The sequence below is a fragment of the Typopeltis vanoorti genome, chromosome 12, assembly GCF_054136105.1.
Source record: "Typopeltis vanoorti isolate ZY-2024b chromosome 12, IOZ_Tvanoo_1.0, whole genome shotgun sequence".
NCBI lineage: Eukaryota > Metazoa > Arthropoda > Arachnida > Uropygi > Thelyphonidae > Typopeltis > Typopeltis vanoorti.
In genome coordinates, this window is record NC_143560.1 from 116,890,001 (window position 1) to 116,908,106 (window position 18,106).

Here is an 18,106-nt window from a genome sequence, read left to right on the forward strand (position 1 = left end):
TGTATGCTAAAGTGGAGTCCAAGTGTCTCATACACATACATTAAAACAGAAGTAAACTTTGGGTAGAAAATTATATAAATCTCCATGGTGCATTGCGCACTGATGAAAATGCTTCAAACATTGACCAAATTCAAATATTGCCTTCTTTCGTAGGAAGCCACTGTCATTTCCATGAAAAGAATGCAATGGTCTATGTTAGAGCGCATGGTGGTGCTGACCTTTTCATTACCTTCATGTGTAACAGTAATAGGCCTGAGATTTTGGAAAATTTGCCACCTGGTAACAAGACTTATGGCAAGCACAACATCATTGCAAGAATTTTTCACAACAAGCTGATGAAATTGATGAATCTTATCATAAAGCACAACATTTCTGAAGTGTGGAGGTGCCATGTGTATTCAGCAGAATGGCCAAAAAGGGGATTGCTACACGCTCGCATATTGATTTGGCTCTAAGATAAAATCGGGAGTCATGAAATTGATTTCATTATAAGTGCCAAGGTGTACCTTCTTCCTCAATGTGACAAGAACTGTTCGATATCATAACAGAACATATGGTCCATGTGGACCTGTTCATCCAAATTCATTGTGCATGAAGATCATTTATCATTTATCCAAGATCATTTATCGATGAAACTCAAACAGGCTAGGATGGATATCTACAATATCGTTGACATGCTCCTTCAGATTGTGGCCGAATTGCTACCATGTATAATAGCCAAGGAACTTTTGAAATAAATAATTGTCATATAGTGGCTTGTAATCCGGTTTTGTTGTGAACCATTAATGCATAGATAAATGTTGAAATTTGCAGTTCCATGAAACCCATCAAACATGTATGCAAGTATATCAACAAGTTCTCAGCCCAAGCTATGGTTTGCAAAGTGAACATAGTGAAGTAGATCTATATGAAATACATCAGTACCTCTGAAGCCGTTTGGCAGATTTTATCTTTTGATAGTCATGAGCATCATCCAACCATAGTTCACCTCAAAAATGATCAAAGAGTATACTTCACAGAAAGTAATGCACTCAGCATAGTGGAGCCGCCAAGGGATACAACATTAACACCCCTTTAAGCAATTTATCAAAGATAATTTTGTCTAAACACTGACCTATAATGAGGTACCTACATACTACACCTGGCATCAAAAACAATTTCAAAGGAGAAGACAGCTGCCAACGTGAATGGTTATCCTGGTGTGAATAAATAAACACAACTTAGAGCATCGCTTTAGGTTGGTGTTTATTTATAATGTACATCCCAATAATGCTGAATGCTTTTATTTATGAATGCTCTTGATGCATGTCAAAGGACCAAAATCATTCAGCAACCTAAGAAAAGTAAATGGCATAGTAGATCTGACATACTGTGATGCATATAAGGCTTTGAATTTAATAGGAGATGATTCTCACTGGTCAAACTGTCTGGGCGATGCAATAATTTCAAACTCGCTATCATCTTTGAGCCTTTTGTTCACTGTAATGTTGGTTCACTGCAACATGACTGACCCTCTATCGCTAAGGTAAACTTACAAAAGTCATTTTTTGGAAGATTTCTTACATTGAGAACATTCTGCTCATTCTCAGACTTTTTTTTTATTATTATTACATAGCACCACCAGGGAGCCCAAAGACTCATCAAGGGAGGGCACCTACTCTACAACTCTCCATATTCACCAACCGCAATTATCTTCATCTATTCTAATGCCACCTACCACCACCACCACCACTAGTATATTCACAGACAATCACAAACATCCGTGCCCACAGCAGGATTCAAACCCACAGCCTTTTGGCTGGAGAGCAGAAACACTAACCACTCGGCTGACCAGGTCAGTTTAATGAAGCAATATACATTGTGTCCCAAAATTAATTATCTATTTCAGTGAAATGGGATGATTTTTTTAAAAACTCATGTTTATTGATGTTTATCATGTTTAATGTGTGTTATAAATGTAAAAATTTCTAGATTATTTCATAATTTTATTTTCATCTCCTTTGAGAACCCTAACCCTAATAATGAATATACACAAGAACGCATCTTTGTTATAACATCCTGTATCGAAGTAGTGTGATGTAATGAAATCAGAGAAAGATTTACAAGGGAATTTCACAGAACTGGCCCTATAGACAAAGTGATTCATGGACTTGTGAACAAATTTAAAAGAACGATCCGTACATGATGAGGTGGGAAGAGAACAGCACGTAACAGTTTGCAGGAGCATGCCAACTGTTCGAGGATGAACCAACAACATCGGCTAGGGAAGCCAGTCGAAGACTCAACATATCCAAAACAACAGTTCATAAAATCTTGCATTCGACACTGATGAAAAAGGCTCATCACATTCAGGTACTGCATGCCCTAAATGAAGAAGATTATCCAAATCCAGCAGCATGGTGTGCAGAATTTCTGTATTAGATCAAAAACTGAGGTTTATTGGATGACATCTTATTCAGTGATGAGGCGACTTTTCATACATGTGGTAAAGTCGATCGACACAATTGTCATTGTCAATTTAACAAAAGTGTTAAAGATTTCGTACTTCCGATGCTGAACAATCCTTTGCCTCTAGATAAATTTTTAATCCAGGAAACTTCATATAATTTCAATGAACTACAGGATTTATTAATTCATCACAAACAATCACTAACTTCAGATAGCTGAAGTTTTTCACGATGTTTCAACAAGCTGCGAAAATCAATCAGAGAGACTGACTAAACAAACACACGTAATAACCACAGTAATAAGTTTTAATAAGTAAATATTTCATCCTAAGTATTGTTTGAATTAACTGTACTGATGATGTCTTAAGATACTTAGGATGAAATATTTACTTATTAAAAACTTATTGCTGTGATTATTACAAGTCCACGCAGTTAGCCTAGTGGCTTTGTGCTTCACAACCATATGCCTGGGGAAGGAGTGTCCCAGGTTCGATTCCCGTCGAAGACGTGAGGAACTTGAGGATCTTCCTAAGGCATAGCCAAGTTAGCCGGTCTGGGGCACGAGCAGTAGGGTTTTTTCCGCCAGTTTATCTGGTTTTTCATCCCACAAGCAGACAAACCGGCCCCGTGAACATACATTTCCACAGCCAAAAATATATCCCCCCGCAGACTAGCTGACAGATCGGTTGGAAGTGGTACTAACAAGAAGTTGCATCAAAGTAACACGCGGACCCTGCATAGGAAGCGGGAATAACGCATAGTGAAAGAAGACTATGGTTATTACATGTTTGTTTAGTCATGAATTATCCACAGGTTTCATTGTACAATAAAATCGGAGAGACCGTTTTCTCGGATTTTCCAGGTGGCACTGGGAAAACATTTTTACTAAATTTGTTATTAGCTAAGTTTAGAAGCCATGGTAAAATCATTCTGGCTGTGGCATCCTCAGGTATTGCAGCTACTCTATTACAAGTGGTCAGACTGGTCATTCTACTTTCAAAGTATCACTTATAAATATGACTAATGATACACCTATGTGCAATATATCAAAAAGTAATTTGTCGAAATTAATACAAAAGGTTTCTTTGATTGTTTGGGATGAATATCCTATAAAACTCCTGTTGAAGCAGTTGACAAAACGCTGAAGGATATCATATCAGACGATCGAAGATTTGGTGGAATAACCGTTTTATTTGCTGGTGATTTTCAACAAACACTGATCACTGTATCCCATGGAACCAGGGCAGATGAAGTAAATGCCCGCCTTAAAAAATCCTCACTATGGTATCATATAGAGAAGTTTTCATTCAAAACCAATATGTGTGTTCACCTACATGGAAACTCTAATGATGCACATCTTCTCAAAAATGTTAAAAATTGGCAATGGTGAAGCAATGCAAAGAGATCATCAGGAAAATTGTCTAAACTGCAGATAATCTGTTGTGCAGTGTCCACCCATTTAATGAGAAAATAACCAGAAAAGTCACCTTCTTGGTTCAGGGCGAGCTATCCTCACACCTTGAAATGACACCATGTTGGCAATGAATGAGTTGGTTTTTGATAGATTTAATGTATCTGTTAGTGTTTACAAATCAGTAGATACTCCTGGTGGATGTTGATGATGTGGTTCATTTTCCCATGGAATTTTTAAATTTGCTTAATCTACCTGGTTTGCATGGTCACAAAATTAAACTGAAAACATGTGTTCCTCTTATGTTGTTCCAAAATCTGCAACCCCCCCCCCCCTTCCAAATCTTTGCAATGGAACTAGGTTTCAAGAAAAATCATCAAAACCTAATATGATAGAAGCTGTGATATTTATAGGTCCTGGTATTGGAGAAATTGTCTTCAATTCCTCGGATACCACTCATTTGCTGGCCTGATTGGCCAAGTGGTTAGTGTATCTGCTCTCCAGCCAAAAGGTTGCAGGTTCGAATCCTGCCATGGGCATGTATGTTTGTGATTGTCTGTGAAAATATTAGTGATGGTGGTTGGCAGTAGATGACGCTGGTGTAGATGATGAAGGTAGTTGCAGTTGGTGGAGTGGTGGAGAGTTGTAGAGCACCCTCCCTTGATGAGTCTTTGGACTCCCTGGAGGTGTTATATAACAACAATAATAATAATAATACTATAATTCCTTCAGACTATCCATTTTCATTCAAATGGTTACAATTTCAATGAGTTTGTTTTGCAGTGACGATTAATAATGCCCAAAGACAGACCCTTAGATATGCAGGTTTAGATTTAAGAGGAGAATGTTTTGAACACAAGCAGTTATATGTAGCATGTTCTTGAGTTATCAGTCCTGAGAATTTAATTATTTTTTGTCAAGGATGGTGTAACTTCTAATGTTGTTACAAAGAAATGGTATAATGCTCACAATTCTACACCATGATGAAAGCACCAAATACTCAAGTAAATACCCTGAAGTGAACCACTGGTAGTATGAGTTCACCTCTGTGAAGTGGGAGGGCTCAGCTAGTCCATTCATAAAAAGGGCAATAAGAAATATCCTAAAAATTGTAGAGGAATAAGTGTCATATGTTTGGTTAGCAGAAGATTTAGTGAATCGTGAGGGACAGAATCAAGCATAAGATATCCTAGTAATATCAGAAGAACAGACTGATTTTACAGCAAGATCTTGCATGGATAATATATTTTCCTTATAATTATCCCAAAAAATGGTTGCTAAGAATAAAGAGCATCTGATTTTTGTAGATCTGGAGAAAACTTATGATTCTGCCCCAAGGAAGAAAATGTGGCAGGTACTGAAGTGAGAAGGAATAGATGAAGAACAGTAGAGATGATGTGAAGAGGATGTACCAGGGATCTAGGTCTGTAATAAAGATTGGTAACAAACTTTCTGAGGAATTTATTATTAGGAAGGAGCTTAAGCAGAGATATGTTGAAAGCAGGTATATGTTGCTAATGTTGTTTAAAATCTACTTGGAATGGATGTACCCATGAGAGAACATTCTCTTCTTTTTCGCAAGCATGGTTGGCCAAGTGGTAAGTGTATCCACTCTCCAGCCAAGAGGTTGTGGGTTTGAATCCTGCCAAGGGCATGGATGTATGCGATTGTCCTACTAACGAGTTACCATGTGTACTGCTGTGACTTGTGTCCTGGTGCAGTATGATCTTTGATGTCTTTGCTAATAAAAAAATCAGATTGCTTCTTTTTCACTGGCCATCAGGCGATCTCACACAGGACAAGAAGGATGAGGAATACCAGATGAGAAAGTTGTTGAATGCATATAAACATTGGGAGCTGAAAATCAATCTGTTAAAAACCAAGTACCACCTAGTGGATGGAGGTGGTGGTGCAATAGATCTTGAGTTAGAGATGGGAACCTTAAAATCAGTGTATACCTTTAAGTATCTGGGCTCTGTGATGGATTAGTCCAGACACTGAAGTGGACATAGCATTTCAAACAGGAAAGCATTGAGAAGCTACTAGAACTGTGAATGGTGTTTTAGGGAGCCACAATTTCTCAAGCAAAACTAAGAAAATGCTGTATCATGCGATTATAGAGATTATGATGAGCTATGGATGTGAGTATTGGACTCTCACTAACAGCCAGAGGAAACAAGTGTAAGTTGTCAAAATGGATTACTTCAAGTGAAATGTGAGAGCCTTCCATATGGATTATCTATCCGAGGAATGAATGTATTCAAATACACATGGAAGTTAAACAATCATTAAGAAAGATGAATTGGTCATTCCTTAGAAGGAGAAAAAAGATGAAGATCAAGGACTGTATGGAAAGGGACCATTGTAAAAGTGATGGAGAAAAGAGGCTTACAGGATGAGGACTGGAAGAATCATGGAGAGCAGAGTCTAAGAACAAGCAACTGCTGACAAGTGGAAAATCCTGCAAAAAGTAAGCAAAGTAAGAGCTGTTTGCTGTAGATGGCCTGCATTTGAGTGAGCAAAGCTGGTTAGATTTTTGATGAGAAAACGAGAGTGGGCAGCCAGTCAGTGAAACAAAAACTAGATCTGTGGATGTACATATCAGAATTGATGTAAGATAATAGACAAAGGAAGGCAAGATGGGGGATGCAGAGATAGCCTCAATAGGAGCAACAAATTCAAAGGACCTGCATGTGATAAGGAGTTGTGGAAAGGAAAGGGGTAAAGCTACTGTGCCAATGTAAGTAAGCGGAATTAAGAATAAAGATAACTAGTAACTTTCCTCTTCTGTGATGTCATTCCTTTATAGACAACTTGCTGATACCTATCAGATAGCAATCTTCATTCTAGCACACTAATCTGCTTTCTAGCTCCCATCTTTTCCAAGTTAATTACAAGCTAGTCATGTGGCAATTTATCAAAGGCCTTTGAAAAATCTAAATATACCACTGTGTATGCATTACTCTCATCCAATGTATTTGTCACCTTGTTATAAGAAGCAGATTGCTAAAGCACAATCTTCCTTTAACCCATGCTGAGCATCAAAGAGTATTTTTCTGTTGTCAACTCAACAGAACTAACCAACCTCTCTAGCACTTTAACCACAACTACAGACACACAGACTGGCCTATAATTCAAAGCCTTAGTCTTATCACCTCCCTTATGAATCGGAACAACTTTGTCTCTTTCCTTTAGAACTTGGCCCTTATAAAAGTTGTTAACCTTCCAGAACATTCCCTCAAAATGTGGTGAAATATCATCATGTCCTGCAGCTTTATTAGCATCGAGTTTATTCATTTCCTCAGATACCTCTCGCTCACTTCCTAACAGTTCCTCTTCCTCCCTTCCCACTGTATTCAAGTTCTGCATGAGGTCACATTCACAAGAATGAAATACGTTTACGAATTGTTCATTATATATCTCAACTATATCCTCTGTGCAGTTATCATTCCACTACTTTCATCAATCAGTGTCATCTTTCCATAATCATTCTTTCTTCTATTAGCCACATATAAAAAAAAATTGCCTGGGATTTTTTTTTTTTTTTTTTTTAGCTTCAATAACTAACTGCTACTCATGCTGCACTTTTGCTACTCTTATCAAGTGAGTTACCTTGCCCTGCACTTTGTAAATTTTGTGCAATTGGTTGTTGTTGTTATTATTATTATTATTATTATTTGACACCTCCAGGGAGTCCAAGACTCATGAAGGGAGGGCACCTACTCTACAACTCTCTATCTCCACCACTCAACCTCATCCACCCACCTCATCATCAATACATTGTTATTACCGCTCATCTTGTGCTTCTTTCGGACTGCATACCTTACCTCTTGATTCATCCATTTCACACCTGCTCTATTCAATCTTTTTACCTTTGGCATACATTCTAATACTGCCTCCACCAGATAGTACTTGAGTAAGGCCCAAGCAGCATTGATATCCTTTCCATTCAGTTCCTCGTTCCAAGTTATTGTTGCAAGCTGTCTCTTGCACTTTTCATAATTGCCAGCCTTCTAATTCCACATAATATCCCTTTCTAACAGAAGTCCTCATATGGCTGACTACCCTGCAAGTGATGGCCTCATGGTCACTCTCATCAACTGGTGGAAGATTTAACACCCCATTTATAATAACATCATCTGATGAAATTATCAAATCCAGTACCCTTGATCTTTGTGCACCTTCTGTTACATACTGCCGAAGGTAACTGTCTCAAAAACTCCAGAAATTCATTCTTTTTATCCCAAAATGCAGTGTCTCTTTATTCCAATCTCTTCCATCATCTATGTGGATGATGAAGAGGCTGAATGAATTCTTTCCACTTCTGTCTGTCCCTAGAGAGTCCAAACAATTCTGTCCAGTTTAGTGTTGCTTGTTGTGATTTGGTTTTCAGGTCCTCTTTCATTTTGTCTATCCATCTGATTCTGAGCTGCTCTTTGGATCTTTTGCTTCATATCGTTGTATATAGGGCTTTAGCTGGTAGCCTTTCTGTTTCCATTCTGGTCACATGACCAAACCATTGCAGTCTTTCTTGGATTTTGTCTATTATTGCTATTTCTTGTTTTAGTCATTTCCTTATGTGTTTGTTTCTTAGTCTATCCAGCAGAGATACTCCAAGTAATCTTCTTAGCCAACCCATTTCAGTAGTTAATATTTTTTTCTCTTCAGCTTTTTGGGACTCCAGCATTCACTTCCATAGAGAAGTATTGGGAGGGCCATTGTCTCAATTCTTACTGTTGTTACTTGTTTGATGTTGCTTGACTTCCATATTTTATTTAGTCATCCAAACATTTGGGATGCTTGTTGCAAGCCGTCTCTTGCACTTTTCATAATTGCCAATCTATATTACCATTTCATTGTTCCAATCTATATTACCATAATTAAAGTCACTCATAATGATCACTCATTTCTTGTTAACCAGGCTAATTTGCCTGTACATTTCCTTCTTGCTACCATCCATATTACCAGGTCTATAGCAACACCCAACTAAATATTTCATCCTGTTCACCTCTAGCTTACACCACTGCCTCAAAACTGCTACCAATATTTTCTGCTTGCAAATTGACCTTAGATGGGCAGCACAACTCATCTGCTATTATCAACAGTACTCCTCCTCCCTTTTTTACCTGTCTGTCTTCATGAAAATTATCATTCATCCATTGCTGTTCCTGTCAGGATGTCATCCTGATCTAATAAATCTAACCATATCTCGCTTATACCAACAATTTTGTGGTGAATAAATCAGCGTTGTTCTACCAGTCCCCTACAGACATCACTTCTCAGATGCGACTCCTCATACCTTCCCCAATGCCTTCCTCTATATTACCACCGATTCTACAACTTTCCTCACACCCAAACTCTCCCCTCCCATCCCATTCCCTCTTGATCTTTTTCTTCCAACTCTCACATTTGCTTCTGAGTCTAGCATCTACACTTTTCATAGAGTGTCTCCCCATCCACCCTGACCCCCCCCCCAGTTTCCCTGTTTGTGTTGTGTTTCTACCCCTTCATTTACTTACTCATTATACTCACCTCTCCATTCCCGAGCTTCCCTACTGTACTTTCTTGCTCACCTCGCACACCTGAGATCTATTAATTACGGTCATTACCTCTCCTTCCGGCAACAATCTCTCCTGCATTGTCACACCAAAACCATTTAAATGCAGCCCAACTTCTTTATACAGTTCTGTCACTTAAATTCATCCCACACATTCACAAAATGCATTCCTTTCTTCTCACATAGCATAGCTATGCAGGGCCATCGCCAGATTAGAACGTGCCCTGAGGCAAACAATTAATATCGCTCCTGATGGATTACAAGACAAAAATATAAGAAAATCTCCAATTGCTATTTTGTTTTTATTACAAGAGAAACATTAATGCAAAACGATTACATAATAATATTAATTAAATGCATTGAGAGAAACAAAGGGAGCTACATCTGGCATTTATTGATCTGGAGAAAGCATACAATAGAGTGCCAAGGCAAGAAGTCTGGAGGTGTCTGAGGGAGAAGAAGGTTCTGGAGAAATATGTCAGGTTGGTGCAGGAAATTTACAGAAATGTGAAGACAAGTGTTCGGACCTGTCTGGGAAAGACAAAGTTTTCAAGTAACAGTTGGCTTGCATCAAGGGCCAGCATTAAGTCCATTTCTGTTTAATATTGTGATGGAGGTGGTAACAGAGGAGGTGAGAGAAGATATGCCTTGGACAATGTTGTATGCAGATGACATCTTGCTGTGTGCAGATTCAAGAGAAGAAGCGGGAACTAAACTGGAAAGATGGAGAAAAGTACTGGAAGAGAGAGGTATGAGACTGAGCAGAAGTAAAACAGAGTATATGTGTTGCACAGTGGGCAGCAGACAGGAGACAGATCTGGAGCTGGAAGGAAATGTCATCAGGAAGGCGAGACACGTTAGATACTTAGGTTCAACAGTGGAAAAAGATGGAAGAACTGAGAAGGAAGTGGGATGCAGGATACAAGTGGGTTGGAGGAACTGTAGGGAGATGGCTGGAGTGTTATGCGATAAGAGGGTGCCGATCAATCTGAAAGGTAAAAACCTATAGGACAGTAGTAAGGCCAGCTATGACGTATGCTATAGAAACCGTGGCCCTGAGGAAAAATAACATCAGCAGGATGGAAGTAGCAGAGATGAGAATGCTTAGGTGGATGTGCGGTGTGACCAGAAAGGATCGTCTGAGAAATGACTATGTCGGGGGAACAGTGAAAGTTATGAACTTAGGAGCGAAAATACAGGAGGCAAGGTTGAGATGGTTTGGTCATGTGATGAGGAGGGAGGATGAATATGTGGGAAGAAGGGTCATGCAGATGGATGTGCAAGGAAGGCAGAAGCATGGGCAGCCAAAGAAGAGATGGAGGGAGCTGGTAGAAGAGGACTTGAGGATGAAGAACTTGGATGTGGTCACAGCCCAAGACAGGAAGGTGTGGAGGAGACTCATTATCAACAGTGACCCCCACTTAAGTGGGAGAAGCTGCAGAAGAAGAAGTTTGCTCTATGGGGGATATCGCACAATAAAACTGTTTATAAGCTCTTCTAAATTTAAATTATAAGCTATGTCCGTCTCTATCGATACAGTTGCGACCAACCAATCGTTCTTGGGTCATTGCTGTTCGCAAATAATTTTTAATCAGTTTAAACTTGGAAAAACTTCTGTTAGCGTAGCGACACCCCTACTGCAATATGGCTGAACCAGCACCCTCATTAAGCCACGCCATGAGGCAGGCTGCCTCTCTGCTACACCCTGTCAATGGTACTATAGCTATGTGAAATGGGTACTATGGTATATATATATATTTTTTTTTTTTTTTTGATATATTGATAAAAATGTTTTTTTTTTAAATAGCCACAAAACATCAAAACAAGTGATGTTTGTGGATATTTACACAAGTTAAGTTTAATGCAGGAGATTTTATCAAGTGATTCATTAAAATTCATTCGTTAGCAAAATAACCACAGCCACAAATGATTTGCATTTTATACTTACTTGCTTTACACAAGCTGCCATTTTTTCTGTCTATCAGTGGATAAAATCCAATGTCACATTCACAAACTTTATCTCCACATATAGCATTCTTGTCGAAGGCCTCACACTGAGCAGTGTATTTGCAATCTTCTCCTAACTGTTTTACTGAAATAGAATGGATGATAAAATAGCAATTGAATAAATAGTAATTGAAAGATGGTTCAAACAAATTTTAAACTAGCCACTTAAATTCATTCACATATTTTCATGGTAGGAAATTCTGAATAATGAGTAAATTAAAAATCCACAATTCAAGATCCTAATTTTAAAATAGCTTCTTTAGTCTTTATTTTATCTGTATGTCAAATCAATTGAAAAGATATTCTTCCTTGATGCGCTTTTTGTAATCTGAAAATTTTGATTTTTTTGCAGCTTAAAACAACCAGCATTATCTTAAAAATGATTAAAAGGATTGCAAACAATCAAGTCAGTGATTTTTCTTATGCCTACAAAAAAATATAAATGTAGATATTATGTGTAATTACTGAAGTTAACCTTCATTCCAAAAAATTTAAATTATTATTATTAACATTAACTATTAACATCCTTTTTGTAAAATTTGAGACATTGTGGAAAAAGAATAAAGCTCTAACTAAAGACAGTTCATGTCGAAAACTAAGTCAGATTAAGGTAGTACAATTCAATAAATGGTAAAAAAGGTTCATTTTACCATTTATCAGATTGCATGTAAGTTAATTATTAACTATCATAAGCAATTAACCTGATCTTTTTAAATCCATGCCAAAACTAAAAATAAAGCATTTTTAAAGATTTTACTGCTCTCATACTTGCTATGATATTTGTTTTGTTAATGATTATGCAATATTTCATTAAATTCACTGAGGATGGTTCACTATAATGGACTGAGAAACAGGTCACACAAGTTAAGTTTAATGCAGGAGTTTCTCAGTCCCCTTATAAGGGACTGAAAAACAGGAAAAATTTGTGATGATTTTGAAACACAGGCTTCACAACACAACAAGGAAAGGAGTTGGTTTTGTGCAGGGCCGGCTCTACTGACGGTGCAAGACGTGCATTTGCACGGGGCGGCAAGTTTTTTTGGGGCGACAAAGTTGGCATAAACTATACGTAAAATAAGGGAGAAGGAGCGGCAAAATATGCTACTGCACGAGATGGCAAAATTCCTATGGGCGGCCCTGGTTTTGTGATTATGTTGAAAGTTCGAAGCAAATAAAACTATGCTGCCAGCATATTTTAAGTCTGTTAATAACATGTGCTTGAATTCTCCAGATGTTTTGTGAATGAAAGATTCAGTATAAGATCAGCTAACATACCTTCACTTGAAAAACTTTTGAATGGTCTTACATCCCAGACAAGATTTGAATCCTGATCTTTTCAAATAGTATAAAGAGAGAAAAAAGAAAAAAAAGATAGATAAATTAGAAAAAGATAAAGGCAAGGCAGGGCTTAGTAACTAGAAGAATCTTAGTTCAAGAAGCCCTTACTTTTTCATTGATAACATCTGTGGAATGAGATCAATGAAGAAAGGTTGGTGTAGTTAATGTGTTTTTAGCACAGACCAACTTTTCCACACACTTTTTCACTTTTCAAGATGACTCACCTTGAAAGTTCATTGGAAAATATTAAACCTCGTTAGATGACTTACAAATTTGCTGTTTCACATGACACTTTAGAAGAGCTACTTTTAATAAACTATATATCTTATTGTAATGTTCTTTGTGATCATTTATCATTGAACTACACATGTAAAGTGTTAGCACTAGAAACAAAACATTTAGAACCAAGTAAAGACTTATTGAAGTTGCTGTTTGGAGCTGATGCCATATTTGCTATTATTATTATTAGTATGTAACACCTTCAAGGACTCATTGTTGTAGGGGCACACACTACTCCACCACAACTCAATATCTCCCTTACTAAATCCTCCAACTATGTTGAACTACTTCCATCATGCAGTGCCATCTATCGCCCACCATTACCATATATTGTCTGTGTGCTCTCAAGGCCAATTTGCCTGTATGCAAGATGAAAAACTTGAGTTTCTGGTAAAAAAAATCTCAGTATGAGATTTGCTCAGGTAACTCACCTTCAATTGAAAAAGTCACATATAGATTCCTCTCATTACGATGAGAATCGAACTCAGTTGTTTTCCAGAAGGGTGTAATATACCATCATTCTTCCAATTTCATACATAGCTTAAAAGGTCAGCTAAAGGACTGAATTTCTCTTGTAAGTGTGCATTTTTTTTTTTTCATTAGCATTTCAGGTATGGGTTTTTCTGTAGATTTTAAGCTACTTTTACCTCGTGCTCAGAAGTGCAAAACATTGCAGGCCTGGGAGATGGCTGGAAAGCAAATCAGGTGTGTTCTGCAAAAACTGACTAGTATGTTGCAGAGAAACCTCCTCAGATTCTTAACTCCTTAGGAGGATACTTCTAAATAACAGTCAGCATGTTAGAAAGGGCATGAAGTGGTTAGCGTATACACTCTCTAACCAAAAGGCTGCAGGTTCGAATCTCGCCGTGAACATGGATGTTTATGATCATCTTTGGAAATACTAGTGGTAGTCGGTAGTAGATGGCGCTGATGTAGTTGCAGTCAGTTGGTGGATTGAGCGGCGGAGGCAGAGTTGTGGAGCAGTGCCCTCCCTCGATGAGTCTTTAAACTCCATGGAGGTGTCTAATAATAATAATAATGTGCAACATAATATTGCGAACATACCTGCACAGTTATGATATATAAAATGCAGAAATACAAAACAGAATATATAAAATGGAAAATGCAGTTACCAAGGCCAAAACAAACAAAAAATATTTCCAGAAAGTACATAAAACTATGCTGTTGCATTCCCAAAGGGATAACAGAGAAGAAAACACTTACCAGTAGTAACTTTTGCAAGTGTAAAAGTGTCGGTGCAGCCAGATTTGGAGCAGTTGGGTTGGGTTAGGGGAAGGGTTTGCATAATAACTCACCTCTTCACACAGACAATATATGGTAATGGTGGGAAATATAGAATGCCCAAGGCCCACAACAGAATTAAATGCCATTACAGCCCATTGGTTTTTCAAGTTTCTTTCCATGATGATTTCGAGGAGAGAAGTAAGAAAATATTATCGCTTACTTCAATTAATTTTCTATGCCTTTTTTAAAACTTACTGTTGTATGTTGCTTAATGACTGTTAATTAATGGCTAGCAAGGAATGTGGGCTGGATTTATTATTATGTGATCCTTCCAGGAGTCCAAAGACTCATCAAGGGAGGACACCTACTCTACAACTCTGTCTCACTACTCAATCCAACAACTGCACAAACCACAACTACCATCATCATCTACATCAATGCCACTACTTCCCCACAACAATTCAGACAATCACAAACATCCATGCCCACAGTGGGATTCGAACCTGCAGCCTTTTGGCTGCAAAGCAGATATGCTAACTGCTTGGCCGACCTGGCCGGCAGAGTTTATGGAGAGTGATTTTGAGATCAGAGGTTGAAATTATTGTACTCAAAATAGAATCTTTCTCTTGGAACAATTCAAAAGGATTCTTTTTCTAATCACACAAATTAATAATCTCAAATAGAAATTTTTTTTGTTATTGTGATTTTTTTTTTTTTTATCTATCCAGATCGGAACAGTTTACTTGTCCCACTGAAGATATATTTCGGGTTGGAGCAAAAAATTTAACTCTCAGAAAATAATGCTCCACCTAAAAATACACACACACACTGGAAAAAGATGATGAAAAAATAGTGTATATATTGTTACTATTAACAAGGAAAGAGAATACTAATAATCTAAATTTAGTGAAATACAAAATAGAAATAAAAAGTTTCATTTATAGAGGAGATATAAGCAGTGTGTGTCAGATGGAGCATTATTTTCTGAGTGAAATTTTTTGCTTCCAACCAAAGCACAAAAAAAAAAAATTTTGCTCCTCTAGATTAAATCCTCAGAGATAGATATCCTAGAACCTAAAACATCAGTAGACTAGAAATATGTCTTAAGCTTTTCACAAACCATTGAGATTATTTAGCTGTGGACTACTACAGAACGTGACTTTTCCAGGATACAGTGGTTGGCCCTATGCCTCCCAGTATGTCCTATATCTGCAGATGTGTGTGCGTTCACAGGGCTAGTTTGCCTGTTCTGGGGAACAAAAAACTCAAGTTTCTAGGTGAAAAAAACCCTATCTCTGTATGAGCCAAGCTAACTCATCTTTAGTTGAAAGATACCAGATAAAGGTTCCTCACATCTTGGACAGGAATCAATCCCAGGTCTTTCCAACGAAAGGGCTGTTTATACCAACTGAGCTACGGAGGCTCAGACTGAAAATATATTTTAAAAAATATTTCGTTCCACTCCGAATTAATTGCCTGAAGATCAAAAAGGATTCTTTCTTCAGATGTTTATTTCACCTCCTGTTAGATCACCGGTGCCCAAGAGTAACTCTAGTGGACTTACTCATGGGTGCCAGTGATCAGTGGTAGTTATTATTGTCTGAGGTTAACAAAAATTATGTGATCTATATTTTTACCTCAAATTCTTGACTATTAAGTTTTGCCAAAATTGCTTCAATTCTTTGAGTTGTTTCATTACAATGGATAAATAAGACATGATGAAACTAAGAGGTGCACATCTTGGTTTTATGTCTGCCTGCCAATAGTTGAAATGTCTCAAGGTTGCCAGTGATTGTTTGCATTTTCGATTAAAATATCAAAATAATCTAAAACATCAGCAAATTTCTGATATTTTCCCTTAAGGTAATAAGTATAGGATACTTTGATAGTACTACTACATGACTGAGTTTGCATTATTAGTTTCCTCTCAGCCTCCAAATTAATCTGTTAGGAATCCAAGACTGTCAAATTCTATAAATCAGGCTTTCTAAGGTCAGTAACAGCATCCCTCCAACCATATCTTGGTGGTTCTCTACTACAAAAGCCATGTAGCTACGTGTTTGCCAAGGCACTAAAAATATAGATACACTTTTGGTAAGGTGATATGGTTGCTGGAAATTCTTCAAACTTTTATACATGCTTTTCCATGTTTCTGGTAGCTTTTTCTGAACTCAAGTATTAATATGTACTCCTGTATTCCTCTTCAATATTTTCTCGTTTCATTTAACAATCTTAAAAATGTAATTACTTCAAGCATCCAAAATATCTTTATCACAGTTTTTATGTCACTTTAATTATCCCCGATTCTTTTTAACATTATTCTTTCCTCTATCTAAGCTTTTTCAATAGATTCCATAACATTCTGCCACCTTTATGATATTTATCTCTTACCAAACTTATATTCTTTTACATAGCTTAGCAATTCTTTCTCTGTATTCTCCCAGGGCACATGCTGACTTAAATTACTAGGAACTTTTAATATAATTTCTTCCTTTCCTGAATTACATTTAAGTTTCCAAATTATTTGAAAATCCATATTCATTAAAAAAATAAAGTTTATATTAGAGTAACATACTACGAAATTCCCCCATGGGGAATTTCTTCCAGTACATCGAATGCTTATTGCTGGAAGCTTAAATTGTAGTTGCTCTACTGAATTTAACTTTTGGAATAAATTATTAATTTAATAACAGTTAAATTAAATGAAGAATATAATAATCTATATTATGTGATATACAGAGATGTTTAACAAGGAGTTCTGATATCTCGAATGATAAGAAAATAGACTTGACATTTGCAATCCGAGGACTGCTACACATATAAAGATCTGTTTGAAATTAAGGCTGAGGCTAATAACCAAGGGCATAAAGCTGTACTGTATCTATAAATTGCATCATTCTAAAGTTCCTGTATTGTAGGACTGAAAAATGAGTTTCTATGAGGGAAATGAAACCTTTGTTGCATTATGAAGCCCAATTAATTCACCTTTCAACTTTCCTGACATAAGGATCAGTAAAGCTTTTCATATTCCCCACTATCTTAAGAGAAACTGTGAGTGGAGAAAGTTTATGAGCTAATTGTTTGCCCTGAGTGGGCTGGAGATTAGTCCTCAGTGTTGAAGTTTAAGATGGCTTTAGATCTTTTATGTTTGAAATAATCCATTGTGTGATAATCTGGTCAGTTGGATCAGTTTGTTAGGGTGCACAGATGCTTTTGAGAAGAATTTAATTGCTATAGTCTGCATGAATGTAAATATAGGGGACATTTGTGTCCCGATGAAGCTGCACAGTTCGTACGAACCATGGTGCGTTCAAGATCATTCTGAGACATTTATTTTGCACACGTAACTTAAGAATACTAGTATTAGCGGTATGACTCCAGGCTGGTGAAGCGTAGATGAGTATTGGATGAACCATCAGTTTATATGAGTAGTTTAATTCTGATCAAACTACTCAAACTGCTCAGCTCACTGTTTCTGTTAATTAGCAGATACAGCTGGGCTATGGTTTTTGACGTGTTTGCACAGAGAGTCTTGAGGAGCTGAAAGTCAGTTTTCTGTCTAATACTACTCCAAGATATTTGATCTCAATTAGCCATGGGATTTTTGTGTTGAATAGGAGGATATCTTCTTTAGGAAGCAAAGATCTTCTAGTGAATAGGATGGCAACGCTTTTCTGGGGATTCACTTGGAGTCACCATTTGGCGAAGTATTGTTCAATTGTGATAGGTTTTCTTGCAGGTTCTTGATAGCTAGGTGCGGCTTTAAAGATCTGGCCAATATTGCTGTATCATCTGCGTATAGAGCTTTGATTGAAGACAATG

The 18,106-nt window shown here is 37.3% G+C and overlaps 1 protein-coding gene across 1 annotated transcript in view; it reads right to left on the minus strand.

Annotated features, from left to right (window-relative positions):
• LOC150101164 (uncharacterized) overlaps positions 1 to 18,106 on the minus strand; it is a 130,183-nt gene that overhangs the window by 2,074 nt on the left and 110,003 nt on the right. Inside the window, exon 3 of the mRNA XM_090402180.1 lies at positions 11,364 to 11,507. Coding sequence (XP_090258306.1) covers positions 11,364 to 11,507 — 144 coding nt within the window. The remainder of the gene's footprint in view (positions 1 to 11,363; positions 11,508 to 18,106) is intronic.